We start from the raw sequence: 13,056 nt of genomic DNA, 5'->3' as shown, positions 1-13,056 counted from the left end.
TCAGAAATGTATTTTATTGGGGAAAGTGGGACCATTTCCCTGTAAATAGAGAAATGTTCCCGGAATCACACCTTTTTTGAGAATGGTGACAAGATGTTGATTTACTCTTGATTTACTAATGCATAATGTAAACCCTTGATAAACAAAATATTCTTTAGGGGGCAGGCACAGTAAGCCAGATGAATCCCTGCCATGGCTCTTTTAACACAGATGATGTTGTTCCTTTGTGTTGGTATCGCTTCTGCCATTCAGAACAGGTTGCACCCTTGCAAACAGTGCAGCTCTCTACGGTTTTAGTTGGAGTTCTAGGGAAATCATCCTTATGCAGGAACGATACTTGCCTTCCCTCTATGACTTTCTGCTCCTGCTGGCTTGCAAGGGGGTGTGACCATACCTCAGCCACCTCCCCTCCAATATCCCAGGGAAAGGGAGCTTTCCCAGCAGGGCGTGCAGGGACTGGCTGCAGTTGGGACTAAACTAGCTGCGCGGGGGGGGCTGAAGAGACGCCGGGCACTGACTTCGTTTTGCAGGTGTAACCCTCGCACCTAGTGGGTGCAGGTCACTGTCCCATGTAAGGGCGACTTAGGAGGAACCAGTCTCCTCCAGAGCCCCCGCTCAGAGCAGACGGTTTTTAGCTCAAGCTGTCGAGGCGCCTACACTAAGTTTCACAGGCCCCGGTTCGAGGCCCCCTAGGGCGCGTACAGCGGTGGCGGACCCAGCCTCCCGCCTCCGGGAGCCCGGCCCCTCGGTCCGCAGCAACCCCGCCCCTCCAGAACTGAAAGTATCTGGCCCCGCAGTGACCAAGCCCAGCCAGGAGGCGGGGCTCTGCAAGCCGGCGGCTCCTGCGGGCGCGTCCCTGCACCTGGGACCTTCCCCCGCTGCGCGGCCCCGGCTCCTGCCTGCCTGCCTAGGGCGGGGCCGGAGCCCAACGGAGGCAGTGGCGCACCGAGCCAGGGGCGGGCGGCGGCGGCGGCTCCACACCCAGCCTGGGGCTCGTTTAAAAAAGCGCCCGGAAGGTGTGGCTGCGCCTGTCCTGCGCCACCAGCCCAGCCGCCACTGCTGCTCCCGCCCGCGCCCGCCTCCTTTGCAGGGGGCGCCGCACCCCAGCTCCGCTCTGCTCCGGCCCGGCCGTGCATGAGCCGGCCCTGAGCGCTCAGTCCTCCCCGGTGCCTTCGCAGAGCCCCCCACCCGCCGCCGAGATGAGCATGAATGGCGGCTCCCACCCGCGGCTCAACACCCTGGGCCGGCTGGGCCGATCCGACTCCGGGCCGGACATGCGCTACGAGGCGAACTCCCACCTGGTGGTGGGCGGCGGCGGCGGTGGTAGCGGCAGCAGCCACAGCCACGCGACCCACAAAATGTACTACATCCAGAAGAGCTACGGCCAGGACCTCAGCTCCGACGGCTACGGGTAGGTGCACCCCGCGGCGGGGTGTCACGCGGGTGGCCTGGCGGCTGCTCCGGGAAAAACCTCGGGCTGTGTATTTGCTCTACGCCTTGGGCTTTTCTGCGCCGGGTGCAGCTCCTAGGGCTTCCATAACTCTCTTCCCTCTGCGCCCAGCTCGCACGGAAGGCTTGGCTAGTTCAGTGGTTAGCGCGTTGGCCTTGGAAGCGTAGGGTTGGGAGTTCGACCCTTGAGGGGGCGGTGTGGGGTAGATGGGTTTGAGGAAAAAAGCAAATCGCTTGGGTGGGGGATTGGCCTGCTTTGACCCCTCAAGAAGGGCCTTTCCAGCCCTATGAAAGGTGTATGGGTCTCTCCAGAACTCAGCGGGGCAGTGCATGTTGGGTTCTGGTATGAGAAGGGTGGAAGCTACTTACTGCTAGTGGAACATAGGCTTGTAGAATTAAAAACTACGGTTGGGAAGAACAGCAAAAATAATAGTAATTGTTATTATTTCAGTCGTTCCCTAGTGATATTAAAATAATCCTACAGTATTAAAAAAAAAAAAAAAAAAAGGGGGTGGCTGAGAAGCTGCCCCAAAGCTCCCTCCTGTTGACGCACACAGTGGAGTGGGGGCAAGTTATTGCACTCAAGCGCCTAACAGGAGTGAGCCCTCCCTGCGGTGTGTAATTTTCTGCTACTTTTTCATGTTGGTTTTCCCTGGACGATTCATTTTGCCTTAGTCGTTTCTTGTTTGATCGACGGGTGCATTCCGGCTGTGGCATGGAGGCTAAACAATCCCTGCAGGAGGAGGGTGTTGTTTATAAATTACTTCCTCCATGTGCCGAACAAGAGTTTTGGTCTACACGTTTACCTGTTAACAAATGAAACCTTTATCATACCAGTGCTCTTTGATCTCCCTTTGTGGTCATCCTTATCAGCTTGCGCTGCTAAGCTTTCTTTTTACTCTCCCCTGGAATGGTGACAGAGAGGTAGCCGTATTAGTCTGTATGGGCACAAAACAAAAAAGCAGTCACGTAGCACGTGAAAGACTAACATGAATTTATTAGGTGATGAGCTTTCCTGAGACAGGCCCCCACTTCTTCAGATCTGGAATTTCTGAGTGGTGATCTGGGCCTCTTCAAAAACTGTTAGATAAAGATCTTTGCAACTCATCCACGCCCAGGGTATTTTGTTCTCTGTTTGCCAAGCCAAGCTAACTCCTGCACAAAGAGAAGGTTCAGTCTTTAGTAATCTTAAAATGGAATAAACAGAAAAATAACCTTTGAGTGACTGTGCGAACCCTGTAATGGGGGTGGTTTGCTTGGGTGTTGTTGCTCCGGCCCAGGAAGGGGATTAAGCTGCCTTATTGTCATTGTTGCTGTTTGGATGCAGTGTTTAAAAACAATTCTAAATTTACGAAGTGCTTTTTATTTTGTTTCTGTAAGAAGTCAGGCTTGAGATTGTGGGCTAGATAATCCAAACTGACGGACATTTCGGTTGCGTTCATAAGAAAAAATCCTTTTGGGATGTGTAAGAATACAAGTCTGTTGAATGTAAAAACGTTTTTAATCGGTATGTAAACGTGAATACACATACATAAAAAAGTAACATTTCACCAGTTTTTAATGAGATGGATGAGCCTGAGACCCAGCAGCCAATCATACTGTGCCCCCCCTTATGAAATTTTGTGACTCCATGGGAACACACCCACAGTTTGCTCACCTCTGGTTCAGATGGACCCAACTCAAAAAAGAAAGCCAAAAAGTATACGAAACAAAACAAAAAGCCCACAAACCAGCAACCCTAGTTTAGAGTTCACTTTTACTTTTAAAAACCTTGGTCCACTTTTGAGCATCTTATAAGACAGCAAACTTTTGAAAGCTGTGTGTGGTATAATTCAGACCTTTTATTTCCTTTCCCCAACCCTTCAAATTATTTGAAGAAAATCCTTTAAAAATGAATCACTCTTAGTTGCCCTGCAGTTGAATGGGGACAGATGAATATTGGAATGTTTTCAGAAACATTTCTGGTTTATTTTCACTGCTTTGAACTAGGTTTGGAGTCAACTCAGAGATTAGTACTGTTTACAGTCTATTTTATTAGCGCTTGCTACTTTTTTTTTCCTGAGTAAGCTCATTTATGAATGGCCTTTGATCGCAAGCAAAGAATAATTTTAATTATTACTTAAATCACTTTTTCTACTTTTGTATGGGAACTACATGATGGGGTCAAATTTAGCTACGACAGATCAGGAAAGGGATCTTGGAGTTATAGTGGATAGTTCTCTGAAGACATCCCCTCAGTGTGCAGCGGCAGTTAGTAAAGCAAATAGGATGTTAGGAATTATTAAAAAAGGGATCGATAATAAAACAAAAGATATCATACTTCCCCTATATAAAACTATGGTACGCCCACATCTTGAGTACTACGTGCAGATGTGGTCTCCTCACCTCAAAAAAGATATATTGGCATTAGAAAAGGTTCAGAAAAGGGCGACTAAGATGATTAGGGGCTTGGAACGGGTCCCAGATGGGGAGAGGCTAGAGAGACTGGGACTTTTCAGTTTGGAAAAGAGGCGATTGAGGGGCGATATGATAGAGGTATATAAAATCATGAATGGTGTGGAGAAAGTGAATATAGAAAAATTATCTACCTTTTCCCATAATACAAGAACTAGGGGACACCAAATGAAATTGATGGGTAGTAGGTTCAAAACTAATAAAAGGAAATTTTTCTTCACACAGCGCACGGTCAACCTGTGGAACTCCTTGCCGGAGGAGGCTGTGAAGGCCAGGACTCTATTAGGGTTTAAAAAAGAGCTTGATAAATTTTTGCAGGTTAGGTCCATAAATGGGTATTAGCCAGGGATAAAGTATGGTGCCCTGGCCTTCAGAACAAGGGCAGGAGATGGATGGCAGGAGATAAATCACTTGCTCATTGTCTTCTGTTCTCCTTCTCTGGGGCACCTGGCATTGGCCACCGTCAGCAGATGGGATACTGGGCTGGACGGACCTTTGGTCTGACCCAGTATGGCCATTCTTATGTTCTTATGTTCTAACTACTTCTGGAGGACTTAATTACTAGTTAGAGCTATTCAGTAAAATATGGCCTAGTTAAAGCAGTAAAATTCCCCTATTATAGGTGTAACTATACTTGTATAAAAGAGCATATACCTGTATAGTCTGTTCCACCTTGTTGAAGTGAAATCAACTATGCTGCCAGAAAGTACCTTATCTAGATATAGCTGCCTGTATGTTAAGGCTTTTGCTTCCCTAACTGAAAGTTACCGACTTAACTTACCGACCATGTCATGCCTCTGAAACTTTTTACATGTAGACCAGACCATAAATTGTGAAACGGCCTTTTATTAATTCTTGCATTTGTTTCTAATTTCTGCCAGCCATTACAATCTAAGGCCCTGACCTTGTAAAGGATTCTATCATATTAGAGCCTGTTCTCCCAAGAAGGATTTCTTTACACACTTCTGACTGTGACACTGGGCCCTAATTACCAAATTTTGCTTTTCTGAAGATTTTTCAGATTTGCTATGGGGTGGAGTTTGGCCCTACCAAATACTAGTTGCGTGGACAAAATGTATAGAAAAGAGCTTTTCAGTTAATAGTGATTCACGTGGCTGAAAAGTAGCATACATATTTTACTTCAATCATATATTGATATGGCGTCCCTGAAAGATAAACCTTTTAAATAAAATCCTATTCTTAATTATCCTTAGGTAAATCTGGTATAATTCTGTAAAGTTGTCATTGATTTAGTCATCATTGACATCAGCTGTGTGGCTTTGGTTATACATTGGTGTAATCCTGACTGAGAGTAGAATTAGACTCTCCAATTTTGTTGGTAGCATATTCTCGTTTTTTCTCAGCAACACACTGAAAGACCCTGATGGGTATAAACAAATTGTATTCAATCAAGTACCTCCATAAGTGGCATTTTGAAATAAGGCTCCCCAAGCCACCATTTGCAACTCTGCTTTGATTCATGTGTGCCCCACCAAGGGATCATAACAGAAAACAACATTGCATGTTTTCTGTTTTTTGTGAATTATGCAGCCAATCTTTCAGTTCTTGGTTCTGTTTTTTTTATGATAAGGTGCCCTTATGTCATAATTAAAGATAATTAACTGTTTTTACAAACTAATATATTAATATAAATATTGCATTGTAGTATCTATTCATGTTTGAACTTTAAATTGCTGCATAACTGTAAAAATACGATGTTTTACCAATGGTGTACAGCATCACTCAGTTCTGAAATTCTTTGATGGAGATTGCCTATACTTCAACTCCAAGGTACATAGGCTCTGTTATATTCTTGGAGCATTATACTGCCATTGAGAGATCAACACAAAATATAGTAACATTTAATATGTTATACTTGCAAATTAATGGAAGAATATGTTCCTTCTTTACTGTTTTCCATCATTGATGGGCTTTACCCCAGTGTAACTACATGGGTGTTATTCCTACATTTCTCCTGATTTGAACAAGGTGTGTATGCATTATTTTATTTCAACTTGGACTTGAGAGTGCTATTGTTAATGGTCTAAGCATCAGCATACTTTTCATTTCTTCTTAATATAGTATCCTTTGTTTTCATATTTTTTTATTGACAAGGCCCAATCTTGCCAGGAGCTCAGACTAAAAATACCCTTGACTCCACTGAAAGATCTCCCCATGGAGCCCTAGTCCTATTGTTTTGGTCCCATTTTCGTGAGATTTAATGTCAAATCTTTATGTGAATGTAGGCATGCTGGAACAATTTTTAAAGTGGAGGTGCTAAGAGCCATTGAGCTAAGCTTTAAACCCCATATATAATGGAAAACTCTTCGAACCAGGGGGCTTAGCAGAACTCCTAGTTACAGCACCTATGTATGAATGGGAAATTAATCTTGTAAACAAAGAGATGAAATGTGTCCAAAATGTTTCTTTTCAAAATATTGACCTTCTTTACAAAGGTTGGTCTCTAAAATCACTGACATGCTTATCTGTGAGGTATCCAAAATACAAGGACATTTTTTATTACTATATAACTAGAAAATAATTAGCACGTGATCCTAAAACTGTGCTCTTCAGAGTTTCCATTGAAATTGAGAGTTCTTCTTTTAGCAAAAATCTACAGGATCAGGACCATCATCTATTCAATCAGTTTTATAAATGGCATTCAGGCTGGCACTTTGTGGCCAGATTTCAGAGGAGATGTTAAATTTCCAGTGCCAGGGTTTTTTTAAAAATACAAAAGCTGCTGAACCTTAATCTTAAAATCAATAGGGTTACATTTGGAGCCCAGTCCTACTGCTTTGGTGCTTACAACCCTCTCTACACCTTATTCACAGTGAGTAACATGTTACTCACAGAGCAACGCTAGGCACTCCCTGCCCTTAGGGCTAAGCATGCTGTCTCTGCAGTATTGTCAGCTTCTGCTAGCCTGGGAATGCAGGATGAGCTTGAGTCTGAAATGTAGATACTGTCTGTCAATTAATCTGACCAGCTGCCAGTTTATCAGACAGTTGACTCTCTAACCCTTTGCTGTCTCAGAATAAAATCCAACATACTATAAAGAGGGACAGGACAATGGCAAATTCCATAATTTTACTTGTCATTTTGAAGATCAGAAAAAAGTTCACTCTGAAGCTAATTATCCAGCGCATAATAGTTGGCTGCACATCCAACTTCACTTAAATACATGAGCTGTTTTGAAATGTACTGTAGCTCACACACCCAGCAAGTTGCAAGGGAGTGAGAAATCCACATTCCAACCCTGAAGTAACTTGCAGGCTCTGGCAGAACAACAAACGGTAAACTCAGCAGAAAAGTCTGGAGTTTCCTTGCTTCTTGCCTATCAAGCTTTGCTGTGGTTTACAGGGCATTGGCCAATATGACTCTTCTTCGCTGATCAGATAACTACCCTTTCATGGTCTCAGGTGCAGAGAGGCGGGAGGGACCCTCCTGTGACTAATAAGATCAGGCGATAGAACATAAAGAACGTGATCAATTTGCCAAGTACACATCAAATATAAAAGCTGATCATTGTCTGTAGTTACAGAGAGGTAGCCCTGGTAGTTTGCATCTTCACAGAACAAACAAGAAGTCCTGTAGCATTTTAGGGACTAACAAAATAATTTATTAGGTGATGAGCTCTCATGGGACAGACCCACTTCTTCAGATCTGGAGATTCAGTGTTCAGACCTGCTTTGCTGTCTGTAGGTCAGCAAAAGAAGAGAACCTTCAGGAAGAAATGGAGTGGGCAATTGGGAAATGAGGAACAACAGCTTGGTTGAGGTCACTTCCTTGCAAGCTGTCTTGCTAGAAAAAAAGCTTCTCTGAAGTGATATGTGGAGTGTAGTTGTCACCTTGTTGATCTTTCTTTCAAGTAAGACTTCAGCTGGAGGAAGTAAATTTATTTCCTGGATATTCACACCAAGCAGAGCCTTTGGGCCCAATTCCATATGCCTTGATTTAAGAATGAGAGAGACAGAACTGTGTTGGTAAATGTTAGTGAAGCATAATATACTCAGTAGATAATGTGCTTAAGAAGGTGTAGTTTCTTAGGCTTAATCCTGTATGTTTTAATCCTGAACAAACTGCCACTGAACTCAGTGGGAGTTTTGCATGTGTCAGCTTTAATATCGGTGAAATCCTCGTTCCACTGAAGTCAGTGAGAATTTTTCCATTGACTTCACTGGAACGAAGATTTCACTCAAGTCTTTTTATAGTAGAGGATGAAGGGCCTGAATCTCCTGAGCTGTGCACCCTCAACTCTTGTTGAGTGGAGGGTGCTTATTCTCTGTCAGAGAAAGTATTCAGCACCGTGCACAATGAATTTATTTTGTGAGGCTTCACTATGCAAAAAGTAGCTAGTGCAACAAAAGTGGCATATCAGAAGCTCTGTGTAACAGTCCAGATTTTTTTCCCCTGCATTCAAACTTCAAGAAACAAACCTTGTTTTATGGTATTTTGATATTTGGTTTCATCTGTTCAGATATTGTGACTAGATATGTAGCTACTTCTTTACATGCTCCTCTTCAAAGTATCTTGTGATTGTATTTATATAACATGCGTGTCACCTCTCTTGTTGGACACAAATGCATTCTATCAAATACTATGTTCAGGAACCCCTGTGACCATCAGACAGCAAATATGAAATTCTTTAAACAATGATGCACGCAGTGCTTGCTCTCTGAATTTAGAATCCAGTTTGGGTATTCATTAACCGCTGCTGAGTGAGCATATCAAATGGTGCCTTGAGGAGTCTGCTGCTTGCTCAGACAAGTTTGAGGTAGTGAAAAATCCCATAGGTTATTTTCCTCAGGTGTTGGCTTGTTTGCATGTGGCAATTGCTTGAGTGTTTGAACCTCACCATAAACATCATTTTACAAACTTGGTTTAATTGTGAAAATGGGAAACATGGCTTCAAGGGTGGAGCGGGGTGTGTGTGTGTGTGTGCAACCGTTTAACTCTTCCTTTTAGGTGGTGTTGCCCCTTTTATGTGTATCTTCTTACACACAGCCTAGAGCTTTGGCACCTGTGCATCCCTTCTGTGCTGCTCTCCAAGCATAAAGAGGTTGTAAAGATACTATAGTGACTCTTGAAGTTATCCATTAGCTCTGCTAAGGCATCTGGCTGTGCATGAGCCCCACCCCACCTTTCCCCACTGTGGGGTGAGTCTGCTGTGCTCCAGTCAGCATCCCATTGGCAGAAGTTAAATAAGCTCTGTGGCTGTGCCAGCTTACACTGGGCCCGTACTGGTCTCCAGGAGTCCTGAGCCTCCCAGGACGGCAAAAGCTCTGCTCCATTGGCTCACCCATTGGGTTCTGTACTGACAATAGCTTGTCTGGATTCCAGGATTACGGCTTAAGTGTGTATGAAGGAGAAATCACTTCTTTTGAAAACATGTTATGCAAGAAATCTTTAGGTAATTTAGCTGTTTCTGGTAACATGAGTAATGAGAGACACTGCACTGAAGAAGAGCTTGCTTACTTCAGCTCTGTTACTGACTGGGTGTGTGGCCTTGGGAAAGCGTCGGTGTCTCATGTTAAAAATGTGGGCAGACACGCTCCCCGAGAAGGAGTGAGGGTTGTTGTTCTCTAATAGTCTTTTGGGACTATGTGTGTGAGGTGCTGTATACTCACAGGTAAAAACATGGTTTAAAATCCAGAAATAATTAGTTTTGGCCAGATTGAGACCAGCCCACCTGTAGGAGTAGGCTCATGAGATCTGCTCCTGCACCAAACCTGACCACAACAGCAATCCCTGGGGAAGGAGCCACCTCCTTGCTTCCTCACAGAGAACCAAGCACTAATAGGGGATGGGAGCAACCTCCATCCTCGTGAATGGAGCAATGCATAAGGTGCAGAACTTGGAGAGATCCTGCATCTTTCTCTCCTGGTGCTCTTCCTGGAGTGGTACATGCCAGACTTTTTGCAAAATACACTCCACTGCCCTATGTTTTAAAGGCTGCATCCCTGCCCCCAAATCAAATTGTTTTAATATAGACACATACTTTTACATAAAATGCTCCTTTGCCACTTTTGGATATTTAAATAACATGCCCTTGAAAGCTATGTGTTAAGGAAGAATATTTATTCTGATGTTGACAAGTATTAGAGGGGTAACTGTGTTCATCTGTATTTGCAAAAACAACAAGAAATTCTGTGTGGCACCTTAGAGACTAACAGAAGTTTTGGAGTGTAAACTTTGGTGGGCAAAGACCCGCTTTGTCAGATGCAACTGATGAAGTGGGTCTTCACCCACAAAATCTTATGCTCCAAAATATCTTAGTCTCTAAGGTGCCACAGGACTTCTTGTTGTTCATTCTGATTATAAGGTCTTGAGATGTAAATCCAAAATATGGGTCAATAAATTATTCCAGACCTAAGCCCTGATTCGCCATTGCCTGACTCTGTTTTTATGTCAGTGTAATTCCAGGGGTTTCCATTCACCCTATACAAATGTAAAACTAGGGTAATTTCATTGTGAATTAGGCCCTCAATACGCATTTAGTAAAAGTCAGTGCACATGTGTTAAGGAACTCCAAACAAAAGATCTGGTCTCTGACTTTTTTCCAATCTGTCAAAAAACACAGGTTGTGTAATAAAACACAAAATCAGTCCTGTAGCACCTTCAAGACTAGCAATATTCTTTATTAGGTGATGAGCTTTCATGGCAATGACCTACACGGTTGTTTGATGTTGACGGTATGAATCACAGGTTTTTCTAGACTAAACCAGTGGTTCTCAGATATTTTTTCCTGAGGCCCACTCTGCTCAACCCAAACCTTTCCGTGGACCACCATCCATTATGACAAAATGCATTTGCTTATCTTTAAATCCCTTAAATACTAAATTATTCATATTAGACTGGATAATAAATATGTAAATATGCAGCTATAACATAAGGACATCCATATTTAAATCTTATTTTATAATATCAGGGGGCCTCTATTTTAAATCTTTGTTTAAAATAGAGTAAAATATTAATTTATGTCCAAAACAAAAGGTTTTAACATTATGGCGGGGGTGGGGAACCTTTTTTGGGTTATGGGGTCACTGATTTTTCTGTGGGTCAGTCAGGGGCCACATAGAATTGAGAAGAAAAAACAAACAAACAAAAAAACCTACCCTCACTGATGTGACCCCTGGACCCTTGCACACTAGCTCCATGGGGTTGGGGAGGAAGGATGGAGGTTCAGGTCTTCCTACGGGCCAGGTGAATTCTTCTGGGGGTGCAGGGCCAGTAGATTTTTTGTGGGCTGCTCCATGCTCTCGGGTGGGGTAAAAAATGAGGGGTTTAGTGTGCAGGAGGGGGCTGCTGGAAAGTGGGATAGGGATGGAGATGAGGGGACTGTGCATGAGCATGAGTGGGAGTGGGGGGCCTGGGAGAGCGAGAGAGAGACAGGTGGGAGTAATAGGTCTTGGGGGTCACCTACCAGGCTCCATGCCACACACTGCTCCCAGATACCACCCTGTGCTGCTCTGGGAGCAGTATGGAAAGATGCCTGGGGAGCAGTTCACTGCACTCTTTCCCACCTGCACGGAGGGGTGTGGCAGAGTGTGGAGCCGCTTTGTCTGCCCCCCTCCACCCTCCCTGCCCTCCCCAAGCAAGAAGCCAGCACTGGCACTCCAGCCTTGGGGCGGGGGGGATAGGGCTGGAACACCAGTGTGGGAAGCATGTGGGCGACCCCAAGCCCATGGCAAGGTGGTTGTGGCCCACTAGAGGGTTACAGACCATACGTTAAGAACAGCTCGACTAAATGGAAGAGTGACTCCTTAAGGCTGTGTCTGCACTAAGACAAAACTTCAAAATTTCCATGCTAATGGCCATATTGAAGAATACTAATGAGGCACTGAATTGAATATTCAGCGCCTCATTAGCATTAGGATGCTTCTGGCTGCGGCGCTTCGAAAGCGTCCTAATGCTAATGAGGCACTGAATATTCAATTCCGTGCCTCATTAGTAATCTTCGAAATGGCCGTTAGCATGGCCGTTTCGAAGAATTGTGCCAGTGTAAACACAGCCTATGTGTTTACAGCGCCTAGTGCAACGGGACCTTGAGCCCCAAGTGGGGAGTCTGTGCGTTATCTCAGTACAGAATAACAATCCTTTAGTTTCATTTCTGGAAGTCTGTTTCATCTCCAACAATCTCCAAAGCTGTGTGCATCAGCATGCTGCATCTGCAGCAGTTCGTTTGGTTTGAATTGCATCAGCATGAACTAAATCCTACGCCCTTGTGAGGAACATACATGGAGTTAGTTCCAGGGTGTACAGGTCATTTAGATGAGACTTTAAAAACAAAGGTTCTGTCTTCCATGCATGCATATTAAAGATGCTGTATCATAAGTAGGATTTTGCCCTAATTTCTCTGGCCCAGGTTTCCCTTTCCATCTGTTCATCCACTTAGTTGTTGCTTCCCTCACAAGACTGGCTGTATGACTGCTAGGCAGCATGGATGGGATTTTCAAAAGAATACAGTATCCTGACTCTTCTAGGCTACGTCTACACAAGCCCCAAACTTCGAAATGGCCACGCAAATGACCATTTTGAAGTTTACTAATGAAGCACAGAAATGCATATTCAGCGCTTCATTAGCATGCGGGCGGCCGCGGCGCTTCGAAATTTACGCAGCTTGCCGCTGCGCGTCTCGTCCAGACGGGGCTCCTTTTCGAAAGGACCCTGCCTACTTCTAAGTCCCCTTATTCCCGTCAGCTGAAAAGGCACTTTTCGAAAAGGAGCCCCGTCTGGATGAGACGCGTGGCGGCAAGCCACGTCAATTTCGAAGCGCCGTGGCCGCCCGCATGCTAATGAAGCGCTGAATATGCATTTCAGAGCTTCATTAGTAAACTTCGAAATGGCCATTTGCGTGGCCATTTCGAAGTTTGGGGCTCGTGTAGACACGGCCCTAGTGAAGTCAAGAGAAGTTTAACCATTGATTTAATTCAGAACAAAAAGGCCATGGCTTATGGTTTATGAAAATACTTCCCTGTATGGCTTCTAAAGTACTTTACAGTTTTAGTGAGTGAAAAATATTATGGTGCATTAATGTAAGAAATTGCAACATGTTGATGAAAAATCATAGTGGTATTTACTCATTGGTATCATAAGAGGCAGTACATATTTCAACAATCTGTTAGAATTGCTTGCTACCAGTGTTGTAGG

General features: G+C 44.3%; 1 protein-coding gene across 4 annotated transcripts in view; it reads left to right on the top strand.

The window, feature by feature from the left end:
• Positions 1 to 635: 635 nt before the first annotated feature.
• Positions 636 to 13,056, top strand: part of DSP (desmoplakin) — a 53,352-nt gene continuing 40,931 nt past the window's right edge. For all 4 annotated transcript variants that reach the window (XM_074987712.1, XM_074987711.1, XM_074987710.1 and 1 more), the window contains exon 1: positions 636 to 1,411. In XM_074987712.1, the coding sequence (XP_074843813.1) occupies positions 1,200 to 1,411 (212 nt within the window). In that variant the 5' untranslated portion in view covers positions 636 to 1,199. The remainder of the gene's footprint in view (positions 1,412 to 13,056) is intronic.

The sequence above is a fragment of the Carettochelys insculpta genome, chromosome 2, assembly GCF_033958435.1.
Source record: "Carettochelys insculpta isolate YL-2023 chromosome 2, ASM3395843v1, whole genome shotgun sequence".
Taxonomy (NCBI): domain Eukaryota; kingdom Metazoa; phylum Chordata; order Testudines; family Carettochelyidae; genus Carettochelys; species Carettochelys insculpta.
The sequence above is the reverse complement of the archived record's forward strand: the minus strand, read 5'-3'. Positions and strand labels throughout refer to the sequence as shown.